The sequence below is a fragment of the Lynx canadensis genome, chromosome A3 (assembly GCF_007474595.2).
Source record: "Lynx canadensis isolate LIC74 chromosome A3, mLynCan4.pri.v2, whole genome shotgun sequence".
In the NCBI taxonomy this organism is placed as follows: Eukaryota; Metazoa; Chordata; class Mammalia; order Carnivora; family Felidae; genus Lynx; species Lynx canadensis.
In genome coordinates, this window is record NC_044305.1 from 62,951,105 (window position 1) to 62,970,783 (window position 19,679).

At 37.9% G+C, this 19,679-nt stretch overlaps 2 protein-coding genes across 4 annotated transcripts in view; one reads left to right on the forward strand and one right to left on the reverse strand.

The window, feature by feature from the left end:
- PLEKHH2 (pleckstrin homology, MyTH4 and FERM domain containing H2) overlaps positions 1-19,679 on the forward strand; it is a 115,418-nt gene that overhangs the window by 25,641 nt on the left and 70,098 nt on the right. For all 3 annotated transcript variants that reach the window (XM_030310500.2, XM_030310501.1, XM_030310502.1), the window contains exons 3-6: positions 4,223-4,285; positions 13,629-13,778; positions 15,163-15,246; positions 16,056-16,137. In XM_030310500.2, coding sequence (XP_030166360.1) covers positions 4,223-4,285; positions 13,629-13,778; positions 15,163-15,246; positions 16,056-16,137 — 379 coding nt within the window. The remainder of the gene's footprint in view (positions 1-4,222; positions 4,286-13,628; positions 13,779-15,162; positions 15,247-16,055; positions 16,138-19,679) is intronic.
- On the reverse strand, positions 1,132-2,216 carry C1GALT1C1L (C1GALT1 specific chaperone 1 like). Its single transcript, XM_030309079.1, is given in 9 exon segments — positions 1,132-1,190; positions 1,193-1,333; positions 1,336-1,497; positions 1,500-1,549; positions 1,551-1,739; positions 1,987-2,025; positions 2,027-2,056; positions 2,058-2,152; positions 2,154-2,216. Coding segments are annotated over 9 exon segments (828 nt in total).

Below are 19,679 nucleotides of genomic sequence, written 5' to 3' on the forward strand. Positions count from 1 at the left end.
TTTTTGTGTTGACATAAGTTTTCAAGTCCTTTGGATAAATACCAAGAAGTGCGATTGCTAGATCATATGGTAAGAGTATGTTTAAGAGTATGGTAAGAGTTTTGTGAGAAACTGCCAAATTGTCTTCCAAAGTGGCTATACCATTTTGCATTCCCGTGAGCAATGAATGAGAGTCCCTGTTTCTCCACATCCTCAGCTCCACATCCACTAGCATTTGGTGTTGTGAGTGTTCTGGATTTTGGCCACTTGAACAGGTATGTCAGTAATCTTTTTTTTTTTTTTTTTTTTTTTCCGCTAGCAAAATTTTACAGATCAGCAACTTGTTTGTGGGTTTTCTTGGCAACCTCAGCAATATTCAAAATTGAGCTTAAGTCTCCATGAGTGCAAAATTTTCCTTAAAAATATAATGTAGTTACACTGTAGAGGCGATGATTGTCAGCCCACTGCCAGTAGTGGAAGAATGTAGTGTTGGCGTGTACCTGCCAGTTGGTTTTTTTTGTTTGTTTTGGTTTGTTTTGGTTTAAAGAATATCCTAGACTGGAGACAGTGCTTGTCCAGCTGCTTCTATGCAGTGCCATAGTCCATAACAGTAACTCAATAGAATGCTTTTAGACAACAGTACTTGCTTATTAAATTTTGAAATATTTTCACAAAAATTAAAGATGATATGGGGTCCAGAGAATGCACTTAGGAAATATCTATTTATGTACCCAAATACTTGAAACCTTTTCTAGAAGTTAGATCCCTGCAATAAATGGTCTTTGAAATGCTGCTCTGGGGACAGGCAGTTAAATTAATACATATGGTGACAATGGAATGTTTTACACTTTTGTTATCCAATAGAAATATAATCTGAGACACATACGTAATTTAAAATTCTCTATTAAACAAATTAATAAAATGAAACAGAATTTTATATTTTATTTAATGCAACATATTAAAAATATTATTTCAATGTGAGTCAACATATAAAATTACTGGGATAGCTTATACTTTTTGTATTGGTTTTCAAATAATATGTGTATTATTGAATTAAGTGTGTATTTTACACTTACACATCTCAGTTCACACTTCAAGTGAATCCACATTTTAAGTGCTTTTGGACAGCACAATGCTATTATTCCCCAGCCGTCAGTCACTTTCTGAACCGTTTGGAGGCAAGAAGACCAGTGTGCTGTTGAAATAATGAATGCCCTGAGCCAGTGCGTACCGTACATCATCACTATCATCTTTTTGGGTGTCAGTCCCTTAAAAGTAATAGCCATATCTGAACAGCAGCCTTGTACCACTTCCTGAAGATTATTACACATGGTCTCTTGAATAAGATGTGCATTGGTCTTGTATTAAATACAACTCTTCCTTCAGAATCCTCTGCATTTTCTGCAAGAATTCCAGCTTATGTAAGGCCAGCTGCCAGCTGCATATCTTCAGATAACTCCCAAATGACACTTCAATCTGCACACTTCTCAGACTTACTGAAGAGGCTGTCTTTCAGATTCTATACTTGACAATTTCTCCTTCCACGGTCATGTATTGGAGCTTGCCAAGTTATAGTGTGGCCCAGATAGAAAGGTTGTGATAAAGCTCCGGTACACAGAAAACACGCTGAATTGTCAAAGACAGCAAATGTAGTGGGACGTGTAGGAAAGAACCAGTTGTAGTTGTCGCTGTGCTTTTCAAAGACATATTTGTAAGTTGTCCTCATCTGTATCCACAGGTCACTTTTTAAAAGATTTATTTATTTATTTATTTATTTAGAGAAAAAGAGAGAGAGCGCGAGCAGGGGAGGGGCAGAGAGAGAGGGAAAGAGAGAATCTTAAGCACACTCCGCGCTGCCAGCATGAAGCCCAAGGAGGGGGAGAGGGGGACTTGATCCCACAAACCCAGATCATGACCTGCGCTGAAATCAAGAGTCCATCACTTAACCCACCGAGCCACCCAGGCGCCCCTCCACATGTCACTTTTAAAAATATTAAACAACCTAACAATCTATCATTTTTAGGACTGTAGGGCTCTGCTTTGTCAGTGTTTGGCCCAAGTCTCTTTCAATAATGCTCATCTTGGATTGTCCAAGGCTGATACAGTCAACACGGATACTGTTATTAATATCCACGCGTTGCACTTCTGAAATATTTAAGAAATCTTTTCTTTTTTGGGGGGCGAAGGTAATGGTGATCAGGGTCTTTACCTCTGTGTTGAATGTTACCTGGCCACATAGTTGTCAAACACAGTAAATGCTCCCAGCAGCATACTGGTTTAAAAACAAACAAAAAAAGACACACCCTTGTAAGGGTTAAATTGTAGTGTAGGGCTAACGCTTAGCTTGAAAAATAACAGCTTTGTGTTGACCTTGAAGGTTAAGAGATAACAGCCTTGCTTTGCTCTTGTAAACTACGCCTCATACTCTTGTAAATTAGGCTTCACCAATTAAGGAAACAAAAGTTCAAAGAAAAGAGCATCAGAGGCAGGGTCAAGGAGATCCACTGGTTGCAACTTAGAGGCAGAAAGTCTAAAATAAACACCTCATTAGGCAACTGTTTCTAACTCATCTGGAAACTGTTTCTTTGTTTTGTTCCCAGGTGATGATAAAACGATGTGATCGGTTATAAAAACTCTGTACCCCGGCTGTTCGAGGCTGCACTCTTATCAAGAGTGTTGGTCCCGATCGGTTGGCCTTGCCTCTCATTGTAATAAACTTTGTTGTGACTGTCACTGGTGCCCATAGCATTCTGTTTCAGGAGTCGTGTGGATGCAACACCCTGGACCGGATCCCTGCAGCCCACCCAGTCTGAGGCTAGGGTCGCCCTCCAGGCTGGGACACTTTAGCCATGAGAAGCCACTTCTCTGTGGTTCTGAGAAGTGGGTGGGGCTGGAGCTAGGCGTCAGCTGTTGGGGCGGGACGAGGTGCTGTGGTTTGAGGTGCGCTGGAAGTTCTGGAACACCAAGCAACAATGAAACTGAGATTGAGCAAATATCGAGGGACAGACAGCTATAATGTTGACCATATTTCAGCACTCAGAAGAAAAGAATTTAAAATTGAGTTTTATGTCACAGTTGTGTATTCACTACCTAGTACCCATTTTTTATGTTAGTTTGCACTGGGTCCTTTTTAAGACTTTTCTTTATTTTACTTATAGTAGTTATTTGAGTAATTTACTTTAAATCTCCAAGCTTTTGGCCCCCCCCCCTTTTTTTTAATTGAAATTTTAGTTAACATACAGTGCATATTGGTTTCGGAGTAGAATTCGGTGATTCATCACTTACCTACAACACCCAGTGCTCATCCCAACAAGTGCCCTAGTTAGTATCCACCACCCATTTGGCCTATCTCCCACTCACCTCCCCTCCAGCAACCCTCAGTTTGTTCTCTGTCGTTAAGAGTCTCTTGCAATTTGTTAAATCTCTGAACTTTTTATTTTCTACAGAACTTAAAAAAAAATATGGAGATTTTTTTTTTTTGATTCTTTGTGCTCTACACTTTGGTGGATGTGCGTGTGTGTGCTAACATGAGTCTCTTCTGTACTCTACAATGTATGAGAATTAAAACTAGCTAGAGTTTTTTGGGGGTGCCCTAGGTGGCTCAGTCAGTTAAGCATCTGACTCTTGGTTTCAGTTCGGGTCATGGTCTCAGCTTCATGAGTTCAAGCTCTGCATCTGGCTTGTGCTGGCAGTACAGAGCCTGCTTGGGATTGTCTCTCTCTCCCTTCTCTGCCTGTCCCCTGCTCGTGCTATCTCTGTCTCTCTCAAAATAAACAAATTAATTTAAAAAAAAAACCCCAAAAAACAGAGTTTCTACTTAAACATGCCACCTACAGAGCTTGTGAGAATATACCACTTTCTGATATCATTGTGACTTTTCGATCAACAAATCAAATATGATATTTGAGGTCTCACTATTCTCTTAGATTTAAATTACTGTTCTTAATATGTGTTGACCAGTAATTCATAAGTCAATGAAGAAAATCCTATGGATGAGCACTCATGCAGTATAGATTGCATTGTACTAAAAGTATGAAACATTTGGTATGTTATTTGGTTAATTTTTAAATGTTTAAATATGCACTGAAAGAGGCCTCAGTGTGATCAATTGTATGTCATTCATACGCATTAAGCTACTTTAAGTATTCTTAAAAGAATTTTATGACATTGCAAGATTTTTAAAGTCCCTTTCAAAAGAGAAATACGAATTTTTAGATTTTCTCTGTTTTTCCTCACTTTACAGATGCAACAGCTTGAGAGACAAGTTATTGATGCTGAGCGTCAAGCAGAAAAAGCTTTCCAACAGGTAGGGTATAATTCTAGTTAAATGTTTTTCTCTCTCTACCAGTATAAACCTTGTTTTGCCCAAAACAGTCCTCAAAATAGTCTTTAACCCTTCTCTACATCTTATCTCTTTGACCGTTCTGTGAGCTGGATCTAGAGAGAAAAAGGAGAGTCTAACGTTATTTTGTCCCTTAACAGAGTTCCAAAGGATAAAAATGCGTCCATTAGGAAGTCTTCTTTCCCGGAAAAACCAAATATGACTTTCAAGGCAATCGTAACCATAATGAGGTTTTAAATATAAATATGTTCATAGCAGTTTCTTTGATAGAAATAAAGAGTTGGAAATAATATGAATGCCATATTACAAGAGAATGAATAAGTGAACTGTATTCATTCCATGAAATAGTAAACAACCATTACAAATAATTATTACAGGGGCACCTGTGTGTCTCAGCCGGTTAAGCATCTGACTCTTGATCTCAGCTCAGGTCATGATCTCACAGTTTGTGGGTTCAAGCCCCACATCAGGCTCTGCACTGATGGCATGAAGCCTGCTTGGGATTCTCTCTCTTCTTCTCTCTGCCCCTCCCCTATGTGTGTGTGTGCACATGTGCTCTCCCTCTCAAAATAAATAAATAAACACTAAAAAATAATTATTACAAAAGACATACTAATATAGAAAAATGCTTAGAGTTATATTAGGAAAATATGAACACAAATTTTTACTTAGTATGTTAATAGGTATTTGGGAGAAAAGTCAAACCTTTGATAAGTCACTTAGTCCTGTCTGGGCCTTGCTAACATTAAAATGAGTGTTTTCAGTGAGCTCACCAAGTGAGCCTTAAAGTTTGTCTAATGAGTCTCAATCCATACCTTCACATTTTATGAAAAGATCCTTGTCAGGTTCAGGCAAGTCAGGATTTTCAAAATTATTATTTTTTTTCTAGGAAGTATATATTTAATTTCTTATACATGTTCTAAATTTGTCATGTTTCTTCCCAAACATAAGTACTACCAAATCTTGTTTTCACCTAAAAGATTTAATCTTGTATAGTAGATTGATTTAGTGGCCTGATAAATTTCTAAATAAACCCAGTCTAACCTAACCCTTGATTTTCTTTAATTAATTATACTCAGACGTGCCTGGGTGGTTCAGTCATTTGGCCATCTGACTCTTGATTTTGGCTCAGGTCATGATCTCACAGTTTGTGAGTTCAAGCTCCACATTGGGCTCCGCAGTGTGGAGCCTGCTTGGGATTCTCTCTCTCACTCTCTCCCTGGCCCTTTGTCTCTCTGTCTCTCAAAATAAATTTTTAAAAATACTTACACTTAAAAGAGATTCCTAAAATTTTACTATGACAAATTTCAACCAGTGCAAGAGTAGAGAAAATAGTATAATGAACCCCCATCACCACCTTTAACAATTAGACAACTCAAGGCTAATCTATACCTCCATCCACTTTATTCTTCTCCACCCCCACACCAAGTTATTTTGAAACAAATTCTAGACATCATATTATTTCACCCATGAGTATATCAGCAACTAATCCAAAAATAAAGACTTAAAATCACAAGTATAGTACCATCATCACACCAGTAATTATTTAAAACCTCAAATTTAGGTATTGGTAGAAGTATGAGTAGTAATGGTAAGGATTGATGCTGTGCTTGGTTTTTTATATCGTTTAGCTGGTAAGACCGAATAGTAATATCTCCACTTATAGCTACAAAAATCCAATAGTTACCAGTAAACTCATAAAAGGTCACTTACATTCTATGTTTATGTCACTCTCTGTCATTCTGTACTAAATGTCTTCATCTTTTTCTATTGTAGGCTCTGTATGTATATGTACCTGTTTAGCCCGACACCCTACAGCACGCATTTGGCAGTTTGTCTACTTCTCTCTCTTGTCTTCCTCTTTACCTCCGTTTCTGACTTTGGCCTTTCTCGGTGACATCTCTCTTTATCTGTATATCCATGCTTGTCTCTCTGTCTGTTCTTCCCTATCTTTCCCTTCCCTTTCTTTCCTTTAACACCTCATAGTATAGGAAAAATAGAAGGAAACCGAGGATGGTTTTGTCTTGCCTTTTCTTAAATTAAAATTCTTAATTCATATGTGCAGCATAATTGTTTAGCTCTGAAAATTTAAGTATTTTTATTTGTGATTTTTGGGGTTTTCTTCTATGATTCACTAGATCTTAAGAGCAAAAAAAAAAAAAAAAAAAAGCATCCCCATTCCCAATTTAAGGGAAGCAAACCATGGCTGTTTGTAACCATTAGGGCCCAATCACTGATCTTCATAAACTAACAGGAAGAATTTCTTATTTGAAGTTGTCCTTTGAGGATATCACGTATAAAGTTATTTAATTCTGTGTGCTACATTTTACAGCAAAAAGACACTGTGATTGGCTAAATGGCCTTAAATCAAACCTCTCCTCCCATAAAGAGTGAGAATTGCAAATCTCCCAAAATTTCTATGTAATTTAGCAAAATCTGTAGGTATCTGTATACTTATATTACACTATATATTATTGTATATTATACATATTATACATTGTATGTTATACATTATATAAATTACATATTATACATTCTGTACATCACACATTATACATCATATTACATACATAATGATTCTAAAAGTTTATAGGAAATACAAACAGACAGCAAATAAATCTCATGCACTGATTATATTACCTTTCTTTCTTAAGACTAAGTAAATGTTATTAATGTAGAGTAACTGAATCCTTTGCTATCTTTAACAGTTTCCATAGGACTGTGCCCTATCTGCTGTTTGTGTTGCTTAAATTCAGCTTGTCCTTTGTCATTTAGTGAGATCCTAAGACTTAAACTGTATTTATGTTAACCAAAAAGGAACATTTCACTGCTAAAAGCAGTAGTCAGCTAAACCAGCTCAACTCTGCACCTTAGTGGTGTTCATTTTCCCTCTTGTTTTTAATGACTGGCATTACTTTACTTATGCAACCCTTAAATAAGTTGGCTATAGAAAAGAAATCATACATTTTTCCAAGAGAAATCTTGGCAATCTTTATTCTTAATACTCTAGCACCTTTTCATTGTAGTTGTTTAAAGTTTTGAAAGCAGAATGTGTAAATCTCATTGTACTTGTATTTCTGGGAGATGGATAAACAGCAAATTGCACATGTGGGAGATACTGATACAGAGGATTCATTCCCAAGTATATGATTAGGTGTATATTCCAATCTATTACACCAGTTTATGCTAACCAGTAAGGGGCACATAATTTCCCCCATAGAAATTTGTGTTGTCATTCTGTCCTTCTGGTCTCAGTTCCTTGCCTGTGTTTGATGCAGACCTGGTAGGACCTGGATTTTAAAGTTCCCTCTTGGGGCTCCTGGGTGGCTCATTCAGTTAAGCATCTGACTTTAACTCAAGTCACGATCTCATGGTTTGTGAGTTCGAGTCCTACATCAGGCTGTCAGCTCAGAGCACACTTTGGATCCTCCGGCTCCTTCTCTCTATGCCCCTCCGCTGCTCATACGTATGCACGCGTGCCCTCTCTCGCTCTCTCTCTCAAAAATAAAAACATTTTTTTAAAGTTCCCTCTGACCATTCTAATATGTGGGCTAATATGTTTTTCTGTGAAGTTGGTTCTTAATAAATGATTACTACTCATTCACGCTAATCTATGGGACCTTATAATGATTTGCTTCATTACGTGGAAACATACTTTATCCAGTGCTATTCCTTTTCACCTTCCGTGAGAATGGTTCTGGCCTCACTGCATAAATTCTAGAGCACTATCTCCAAAATAATTGTGTTTAAAATGTGATTGGGGGACACCTGGGTGACCCAATCGGCTGAATGTCCGACTTTAGTTCATGATCTCATGGTTCGCTGCTGTCAGCTTGTCTGCACAGAGCCTGCTTCGGATCCTCTGTCCCCCTCTCTCTGCCCCTCTCCCACTTGTGCTCCCCCCTCCAAAAAGATATGATTAGAATAATTGTTTAATTTGCAGTAAATTTTGAATAACTGGTAAACAGTCTGGGATTCAAAATGCCCTTATAATTCCTTTCTTCATTCCATGTTGGAATGATCAGGTATTTTTGTCATGCCATTGCAACATATATATAGAAAGAGAAACTTTCAACCTCCACTCAAAAATACAGTCACATCTTAATTATCTGTAGTGGGGTAGGGAGGGATGAGGTTAGAACAGGGAAGAAGAAAAGAGTAGCGTAGGTAATTACAACAGGAACAATATTTGCAGCTCCTGCTTTCTTCAGGGTGGGCGGGAAAATGAAAAACAGCATTAGGAGTCGTGTCAGTGTACCCAATACTACCCTCAAGGTTTGACGATTCACCAGAAGGACTCACAGAACCCAGAAAAGTCGTTATACTCATGGTTATGATTTATTACAGTGAAAGGATATAGAGTAAAATCAGCAAAGGAAAAATACATGTAGAGCAGAGTCCAGGAGAAACCAGGTATGAGTTTCCAGTTGTCCTCTCCCAGTGGAGTTACACAGGGGTGCACTTGATTCCCGTCAATGATATGTGACAACGTACAAAGCATTGCCAACCAGGGAAGCTCACCTGAGCTTTGGTATCCAGAATTTTTATTACCCTGGCGGTGGGGATGGGGTGGTGGTGGTGGTGTCAGTCTTGTAGACATGGAATGCATGCAAGACTGACCTTAGCTACTCAGAATCCATCCCTGCACAGGTCAAACTGATACAATGTAGCCCAGGACCCTGGGTGAGTGGGGGAAAAAAAAAAGGTATTCACCTTAAATCACATTGTTGACATAAAATATCTGGTGTGGTCCAATATCTCAGGTATGTAGAGTCTTATCAGGCAGGATATTACCAGGTCTCAGAGGTTATTTTTTCCAGGAGCTAATCAAGGACCAGTTCTTTTTTGGGAATGTGCAAGGTTTGAGTACCCCAAGTCTGCTGAGTTAACCCTTTACTGCAAAATAGCTCAGGGACCTCAGAAGAAATAAAGGCTTTGGGATAATGGCTGAGGAATGTGCTGAGATGTGTGGATGCAACCAGAGGCTCTCCTGGAAGAAAAGGAGAAAGGTAGCCTAAAGTGCAAAGCATTCTTCACCAGAGGATATCCACGTATAAGTAATTACAAGAGTTTCTTTAGCGAACAATTTGAATTTGCAGATGTTTGTTATTGGCCAGTCTCTGAGTAGTTAAAATTCTTACATGGTTCAGGTTAAATGAATGGAAAAAGAACTGGGCTATTTTCTGTGTACTTGTAGTGAGTTATTTTTAAAGGCTGCTTGGTTTTTCTGTAGGCCTCTTATCTTTTCGGAAGACCTATTATTCATACTAATTACCAAGGAAGGTTAGTAAATCCTGAAGAACTTGATCCTAACAAGACCACTTGGCAAGTTGGTTGCCTGTAACTACTTTGTGATCCTTCTCCCTAAGAGGTTTTGTCATTTTTGTCAGTATTTTTCTTGCTTAGAGAAGTTTTGTTTATCTAAAAGTAATGGTTGAATTAAACAGTTGCACATGGCAAAGATTCATCTAAGGAGCTCTAACTGTAGCATTCATTCATAAAGTGAGAACTCTTTTCAAACTGGACATATTTTTCAGGGGATAAGAGCACTCCCAAATTATAGTTTTCTAGGACTGTAGACCTTTCCTAAGCAATAATAGGACAATTTTATTTTTATTTATTAATTTTTTTTCAATGTTTGTTTATTTTTAAGAGACAGAGAGAGACAGAGCATGAGTTGGGGAGGGGCAGAGAGAGAGGGAGACAGAATCCAAAGCAGGCTCCAGGCTCTGAACTGTCAGCACAGAGCCCAGTGTGGGGCTTGAACTCAGGAACTGCGAGATCTTGACCTGAGCTGAAGTCGGACACCTAACCAACTGAGCCACACAGGCACGTCTTATTTTTATTCTTTTAAGTTTATTTTTATTTATTTTGAGAGAGACTGAGACAGAGCGAGTGGGGGAGGGTCAGAGAGAGAAGAAACAGAGAATCCCAAGCACGTTCCCTGCTGCCAGCACAGAGCCCAATGTGGGGCTTGAACTCACGAAACTGCAAGATCATGACCTGAGCCAAAACCAAGAGCCAGTTGTTCAACCGTCTGAGCCACCCAGGCACCCCAATATTAGGGCAATTTTATGTGGCAGTCCAATGTTTGTAGGGTAGCTTGCTCCAACTTAATAAAAGGAGACTATAGGTATAGATCTGGTGATAGTTGTTTATATTCTTGTTCAGAATCTTCAACTTTTCTTGAGGTTTGTAGGAGCAGAACAATTTCTTCCCTTCTAGTTTCTTTGCCTTGTCTAATAATTAAATTGACATAAGACAGATTAACAGGAGTAAAACAAGTTTAAATTCATACATATGGGAGCTTCCTAAAAATATGAGACTCCAAAGAAGTGACCAAAGCAGGCAACTTTTATACCTTTTAGACAGGAAGGCAATCCATTTATGAAGAATTGACAAGACAAGGGGGTTTGGGCTTAGAGTAGTAAATTAGTGAAGAAGTAACAAGGTTTGTTTATACAGCCTTCTCAGGCCTTAAATTCCCTATCTCTGGTGATAAGGATGCCTTCTTCCCTCCTGGTAGAGGAGGGGGACATTTCCTGCTTTCAGGGGGACAAAGGAGCATCAGAGTGTTTTTATACCAGCTGTTTCTCGGGTAACTTTTTTTTTTTTTAATTTTTTTTTCAACGTTTATTTATTTTTGGGACAGAGAGAGACAGAGCATGAACGGGGGAGGGGCAGAGAGAGAGGGAGACACAGAATCAGAAACAGGCTCCAGGCTCTGAGCCATCAGCCCAGAGCCTGACTCGGGGCTCGAACTCCCGGACTGCGAGATCGTGACCTGGCTGAAGTCGGACGCTTAACCGACTGTGCCACCCAGGCGCCCCTCGGGTAACTTTAATTCAAAATAATCCAGATGCCAAAGTAGCACATTTTGGCGAGCCAATTCTGCTCCCTGTCAGGTTTATCATCTATTCCTCTGTCCCTGAACTACCATTTGAACTTGGTCCCTGCTCTTCTCTGCTTCGACAGCTGTCGAGCTCCCTGTGTGGAACTGGCTGTGCCATCTTAAGAATGTTTCTTCGTATTTACTATCCAGCCCATGTCCTCCTCTGGCTTTTTCATGATAACATCTCTGATGTAGACCTTTGTCCTTGACCTTTTGGTCTGCTCTTCCTGCAGAAAGCCTGCTATGTTACGTTAAAAATATAAATCTTGAGGTAACTTAAAATTATCACTTGGATAGTAGAATACAGGTTTTGTCTCCTATTTTGTGTTTTTATTTTTTTAATGTTTATTTCTTTATTTTGAGAGAAAGAGGGAGCATGCAAGCAGGGGAAGGGCAGAGAGAAAGAATCCCAAGCTGACTCCGCGCTGTCTGTGCAGAGCCCGACTTGGGGCTCGAACTCAATGACTGTGAGATCATGACCTGGGCCAAAATCAACAGTCGGATGCTTAACTGACTGAGCTACCCAGGTGCCCCTCTTTTATTTTTTAAATCTACTTTTATTTTTATAGTTTTCAGATATCTGGGTGGTATTTAAGTAGGACACATTTGGCATTACAGTTGAATTTACAATTCTGCAGTGAACCCACAGATGAAACCTTGTATTCATGGTTAAAAACAAAACAAAACTAATCTTAACACCCTCCTTCTAGAAGCCCTCATTAGTCAAGTATTTTTGAACGTTAAGTGGATTCATCATGATCTTTCAGATGTGTTTTTAATAGTTTAAGATTTTTTCATCTAAATTATCATTGTTAATTTCTCAAATGCTTTTGCATATTTTTCTTCTTTGCCTCCTGCAATCTAAACAAAAATTACTTTCTTACCTATTCTTAGCACATGGAATAAAAGTCTTAATCTACAGTGCTCAGTACTTTATTTTCTTTCTTACTATCATTAATATCTCACACATTCCTTCTAAGATTTCATATGCCCAGATGTGTTTTGCAACAGATCCAAGCAGAAATCAGTGCCTCTTAGATATTAAAATTAAGGCTTAACTCAACCCTGGGTCACACACCAGTCTCTTTGTCTTGCTGTATTTTTTCCCATTGCCTTTATCGCCTTGTATAACGTACTGTATGATTTTTACATTTTATTGTATTTGTGATCTGTCTTATCCACTAGAATGTAATTTCTATGCAGAGATTTTATTCACTGATATCTTCCCAGGGCCCGGCACTTGGCTGCTATCCACTGAATGTTTGTTAAATGAATGAATCAATAAACCCTCACTGAATGCACTCTCCTACCTGTATCTTGATTCTCGTAGTTTTTTAAATTTTTTGTGATTCCATCATTTGAAGCTTTCAAGTTCTTTTATTTTCCTTTTCCTTTCCATCATGTATGTGTTTCTTTTTCACCTAAGTTCAGTTTGTTTTCCCCAAATGTGCTATTATACAAGGTCATCCAATCTGATCGTCTCTCACTACTCACCTTCTTTATATTCCTGCTTCACTTAAAATTTGAAAAATTGAAGGCTGCAAACTTTCTGATTCTATACTCACATGAAATGCCTTGAATATTATCATTGTGTCTAGTAAACATGTACATTACTTTAGACGATAGCAATATTCTGAGACTCTCTTATGTGCCCTTGTGTACCTCAAAGGTAATACCACTTGGTAAAATGGTCTTCAGACTTTATTAAATACGTTAAATCGTGCTGTTCAATATTTTGTTTTATGATGATACCTTTTAGGAATCTATTTAATGTTAACATAAAAATTTCATGCATAATACCCTACGACCCAACAATTGCACTACTAGGCATTTATCTACGGGATATAGGTGTGCTGTTTCGAAGGGACACATGCACCCCAATGTTTATAGCAGCACTATCAACAATAGCCAAAGTATGGAAAGAGCCCAAATGTCCATCGATGGATGAATGGATAAAGAAGATGTGGTATATATATACAATGGAGTATTACTCGGCAATCAAAAAGAATGAAATCTTGCCATTTGCAACTACATGGATGGAACTAGAGGGTATTATGCTAAGTGACATGGGTCAGTCAGAGAAAGACAAAAATCATATGACTTCACTCATATGAGGACTTTAAGACACAGAACAGATGAACATAAGGGAAGGGAAGCAAAAATAATATAAAAACAGGGAGGGGGACAAAACAGAAGAGACTCATAAATATGGAGAACAAACTCCGTATGGAGTGGAGGGGCTGGGGGGGAGGGATGGGCTAAATGGGTAGGGGCACTAAGGAACCTACTCCTGAAATCATTGTTTCGCTATATGCTAATTTGGATGTAAATTTTTAAAAATAAAAAATAAAATTAAAAAAACATATATCTAAAAAATTAAATGCATGAAATTAATTTTCTATCCTCTAAATTTAGGTACAAGTTATGGAAGAGAAATTAAAAGCAGCTAATATTCAAACCAGTGAATCAGAGACAAGGTTGTATAAAAAGTGTCAAGATCTGGAGACCCTAATACAGGAAAAAGATGACATTATTCAAAACTTGGAATTGCAACTTGAGGAACAGGTTGGGAAGAATTTGATCATTACAGTCTAAATACATGCATTTTAAATGCATTCTTACAGAGGTTAAAGAGAGAGAGCCCATACTTCTGAATTTGGGTCAGAAATCTCATTTATTTGGTCAACTCATGGAGTCTAATCACATTTGTTGGTGAAAGGTACAAGTAAAATGGCATTCTCTTTAAGTCTGGGTGATTCCAAGGCCATATCTAACACTTTTTGGATGTGACTGTGCTCCTTAACATTCAAACTTTAGACTTTTAACTTGAAAACACTTGGTTAGCAGCAGGCATTTCTGTCTGTGAAATGTTTGAAATAGATGCCTTAACATTTTTAGGGTGTTGGAAATATTTATGGAACATTGTATTTTAAATGTATGTTTGATGCTAATCCTTCTGTTTAAAAATGTGCATACTGTTTTAAACCACTTTATTGAGATTAAGTATAGTTTCTAGTTTATTTTAAAATTTTATTAAGAAAAAAAATTGCATTGACATAATTTGTTTAGGGGCACCTGGGTGGCTCAGTTGGTTAAGCGCCCGACTCTTGATTTTGGCTCAGGTCATGATCCCAGGGTCATGGGATCAAGCCCCATGACAGCTTCCTCAGTGAGCATGGAGCCTGCTTAAGATTCTCTCTCTCCCCCTGCTTCTCCTCACCCCCTCTAAAAGATAAAAAATAAAGGGTTATTTGCTTAAATCATCATTTAGCATCATTTAAATATGACCACTATGAAATTATTAAGTACTTTAAATTGTTTTTTATCTTAACCATTTATTTTCATTTCTCTGGGGGATCAGTACTTGTTCAGCTCAGTGGTTTTTAACTTTCACCACGTCCCACCTCCCACCCACTGTGATTTATATGACAGTCATATTCTTGTAATTTTATGACCATAACCAGATTTTAAGGTTGGTAGATGTGAGCTAGAGTTTTTTTCTTTCATTTTTTTTCTGGGTCTTTTAAAACGGTATTAAAAAAAACAAATAAAAACTTGCATTTGAGGGGAAAACAAACCATGCTCCAGGGGAGATTCTTATTTTCCTCTCCCTAGCCTGGTTGACTGCTATCCCACTGTTATAAACCCTAGACCATTTACAGAAATCGTTTACTTTATTGATAAATTCAGTGGATGGATTTCAATATATGATCTTTCAGAGAAAGCAGTTGTTCAAACTAATAATATTTGCATATGCCTTTGTGTTTGTTATTATATCTGCTGGACAATTGTTTTATTTTTTACTCTATTTGAAGTATTTTACTGTATATTGAAGGTCAATGTGTTAACTTGGTAACAGGTTTTAAGTGAATTTGTCTATCATATTTATGATGTAAAATTTCCAGATCACTGAGCCTATGTTTGAACTAAACTGCTAATGTTATTTCAGAAACAAATAAGGATACAAGAAGCTAAAATAATAGAAGAGAAAGCAGCTAAGATCAAAGAATGGGTAACACTTAAATTAAATGAGGTATTTATTGCTATATCTTGCCTTTTCTTTACCTTTTACTTCTTTTGAATAGATAAGTCATCAGAATATCTGATCATTCTGAATGAAACAAAATTCTGATCAGTTGGTGGTGCTGCTGTCTTTTGGTAAACATGAGACAGGTAGCTTTTATTTTTATGTCCAATGTATTTCTAAAATTAAAAATATTGATAGGCTCGTAGTAAACAGCTTAAGTAGCCCCATTCTAACTAGTTGATTTTAGTTCTAATTAGTTAATTTTAAATAGTTATAGAACATATGTGTGTATATCATAAAATTAATGTGTTCAGTATCATCTTGAGAAGAACACATTAGTTTATATGGCACATTAAATGCTGAAATAATTTGGTTTAAAATAATTTTACAGTGGGAAAGGCATGGGGGTGAAAATATTTGAAACTCTCAGCTTTAGGGGCACCTGGGTGGCTCAGTCAGTTGAGCATCTGTCTCTTGATTTTGGCTCAGGTCATGATCTCAGGGTCGTGGGATTGAGCCCCTTGTTGGACTGCTGATCACGGAGCCTGCTTGAGATTTTCTGCTCCTGTCTCCTGCTTGTGCTCTCTAAAAAAAAAAAAAAAAAAAAAAAAAGTCACAGTTCTGGAAAAAATAAATATAAAGCCATGATGATCTAGGTTGATAACATGCTGATAAATTCATCTGATATTTTCTCATCATTTCTTTCATATTTTGCTTACATGTAACTAGGTAGTAACATTTTAAAAATTCATAATTTATTAGTACATTTTAGAAATGTTATTCCTGTATAAAAGAATACAATTATGTCCTTTCAGCTGGAAGTAGAGAATCAGAATCTTCGTTTGATCAACCAAAATCAAACTGAAGAGATAAGAACAATACAGTCAAAACTACAAGGTATGAGTATTTTGACTAAGATAGCTTAGTTTGGGTTTATTAGGCTATATGGAATTTTACTGTTGAGCACTTAAAATAGGACTAGCACAACCAAATAATTGAATTTTACGTTTTATTTAATTTGAGTGGATTTTAATTTAAATAGCCAACATAGGGGCGCCTGGGTGGCGCAGTCGGTTAAGCGTCCGACTTCAGCCAGGTCACGATCTCGCGGTCTGTGAGTTCGAGCCCCGCGTCAGGCTCTGGGCTGATGGCTCAGAGCCTGGAGCCTGTTTCTGATTCTGTGTCTACTTCTCTCTCTGCCCCTCCCCTGTTCATGCTCTGTCTCTGTCCCAAAAATAAATAAACGTTGAAAAAAAAAATTAAAAAAAAAAATAAATAGCCAACATGTCCATATCAGCACAGCTAGCCAATTGGAGATAACCCAACAGGGGTAATATTAATTTGAATGTTTAATTTCAGGTGTGTTTGCTTAAAAAACATCAGTTATTTTATTTTCTGTTTTCACTTGCATTGCAGTGATATTCAATAGTGATTGAAATTCTTATAGCCCTGAATATTTTGAGCAACATTTTATAATAAGAATAATAAACTCTTTGCATTTTTTAATGCTTTGGGTTACTTTCTTCCTTTTCAACTCAAAAGCCTAAAGATGGGTGGTAGAGTTAGAGATAGAGATTTACTTAGTATGCTATTTTGGTGATCACCACTCAAGTGCACATTGAGCTGAAGACAAGATGAATCCACAGGGTTATTAGACCCTGGGCTAGTCTAGTGGTTTTCAAACTTATTTAGTAACAGAACCCTTTTCAAAACAGTATTTTTTTATCAAGATATAAAACAGTGAAAGCAGTGTTAGGTGATGGGTCCATAGTTTTGCAGACTCGCTTTACTCATGCCTCACCTTTTTTTTTTTTTTTTAATTTTTGTTTAATTTATTTTTTTAATTTACATTCAAGTTAGTTAGCATATAGTGCAATAATGATTTCAGGAGTAGATTCTTTAATGCCCCTTACCCATTTAGCCCTTCCCCCTCCCACAACCCCTCCAGTAACCCTCTGTTTGTTCTCCATATTTAAGACTCTCTTATATATTCGTCCCCATCCCTGTTTTTATATTATTTTTGCTTCCCTTCCCTTATGTTCATCTGTTTTGTATCCTAAAGTCCTCATATGAGTGAAGTCATATAATATTTGTCTTTCTCTGACTAATTTCGCTTAGCATAACACCTTCTAGTTCCACCACGTAGTTGCAAATGGCAAGATTTCAATCTTTTTGATTGCTGAGTAATACTTCATTGTGTATATATACCACATCTTCTTTATCCATTCATCCATCAGTGGACATTTGGGCTCTTTCCATACTTTGGCTATTGTTGACAGCGCTGCTATAAACATTGGGGTGCATGTGCCCCTTCAAAACAGCACACCTGTTTCCCTTGGATAAATACCTAGTAGTGCAATTGCTGGGTCATACGGTAGTTCTATTTTTAATTTTTTGAGGAAGCTCCATCCTGTTTTCCAGAGTGGCTGCACCAGTTTACATTCCCACCAGCAGTGCAAAAGAGATCTTCTTTCTCCGCATCCTCACCAACATCTGTTGTTGCCTGAGTTGTTAATGTTAGCCATTCTGACAGGTATGAGATGGCATCTCATTGTGGTTTTGGTTTGTATTTCCCTGATGATGAGTGATGTTGAGCATTTTATCATGTGTTGATTGGCCATCTGGATGTCATCTTTGGAGAAGTGTCTATTCATGTCTTTTGCCCATTTCTTCACTGGATTATTTGTTTTTTTGGGTGTGGAGTTTGAGAAGTTCTTTATAGATTTGGGATACTAACCCTTTATCTGATATGTCGTTTGCAAATATCTTCTCCCATTCTGTCGGTTGCCTTTTAGTTCTGCTGATTGTTTCCTTCACTGTGCAGAAGCTTTTATTTTGATGAGGTCCCAGTAGTTTATTTTTGCTTTTGTTTCCCTTACGTCTGGAGACGGAGACGTGTGGAGTAAGAAGTTTCTGAGGCCAAGATCAAAGAGGTTTTTGCCTGCTTTCTCCTCGAGGATTTTGATGGCTTCCTGTCTTACATTTAGGTCTTTCATCCATTTTGAGTTTATTTTTGTGTATGGTTTAAGAAAGTGGTCTAGGTTCATTTTTCTGCATGTCGCTGTCCAGTTTTCCCAGCAGCACTTGCTGAGGAGACTGTCTTTTTTCCATTGGATATTCTTTCCTGCTTTGTCAAAGATTAGTTGGCCATATGTTTGTGGATCCATTTCTGGGTTCTCTATTTTGTTCCATTGATTTGACTGTCTGTTTTTGTGCCAGTACCATACTGTCTTGATGATTACAGCTTTCTGATACAGCTTGAAGTCCGTACTCATGCCTCTTCTTTCACCCACTATGACATTTCCACAAAGCCCTGGGATTTCACAGAATTCATTGGAAAAATACTGGCATTGTAGAGGTGCATGGGCTTTGAAGTCAACTTTAACACCCTACAATTTCATAACTGTGTTACATTTCTGGATTTTTTTTTTTTTTACATCAGTAAAATGGTAATGGTAATAGTGCCTTCCTGGTTCCACGAGAGGTTGTTGATTTTAAGACCTATGAAATTGTTTTGTCTAATGCATGTTAATACTTATGGCTCTCATTTTGTAAGGGAAAAAGCTCCTGTTTTCCTTTTCCCTCAATGCATCTGACACCAGATGTGTGCAAGTTTTTCCCACACAAAGCAATTCTCCGGTTCCCAGAAGACACAAACTGGGTGTCCTACAAATTTAACTCAATTCTGATATTATCTACTTAAAATTAGCATCAGATCTTACAGCTTAAAGGCTTGTTCCCACAAAACTACCCCCCACCACATCAGATACCACTTCAAACACAGTTGTAAGTATCGGTTTTCAGCCCCACTTCTGCCAAACTGGGTCTAAATCAAAGGTTCCCACGACCCTCCTCAGGTTTGATAATTTTCTAGAGCAGCTCACAGAACTCAAACAAACACTTTACTTACCAGATTACTGGTTTATTACAAAAGATATAACTTAGGAACCGCCAGATGGAAGAGATGTAGAGGGCGAGGCTTAGAGAAGGGGCATAGAGCTTCCATGCTCTCTCTGTGCACACCACCCTCCCAGCACCTTCACTTGTTCATCATCCTGGAAGCCCATCCTTTTGGGTTTTTATGGCGGCTTCATTATGTCAGCTTGACTGACTGAATCATTGGCCATTGGTGATTAAGTCAATTTTCAATCCTCTGCTCCCCTGAGGTCAGAGGTAGGGTGGGTGGAGGATGAGGCTCAATGTTCCAACCTTCTAACCGCCCCCCCCCCCCCCGCCCCGTGGTTGGTTCCCAGGCAACCAGCCCCCATCCTGAGGCTATTTAGGGGCTTTCCAAAAATCACCTCATCAACACAAACTCTGATGTCGTTGAAAGAGCTCGTTCTGAAAACAAAAGACACTTTTTTTTTTTTTTCAACGTTTATTTATTTTTGGGACAGAGAGAGACAGAGCATGAACGGGGGAGGGGCAGAGAGAGAGGG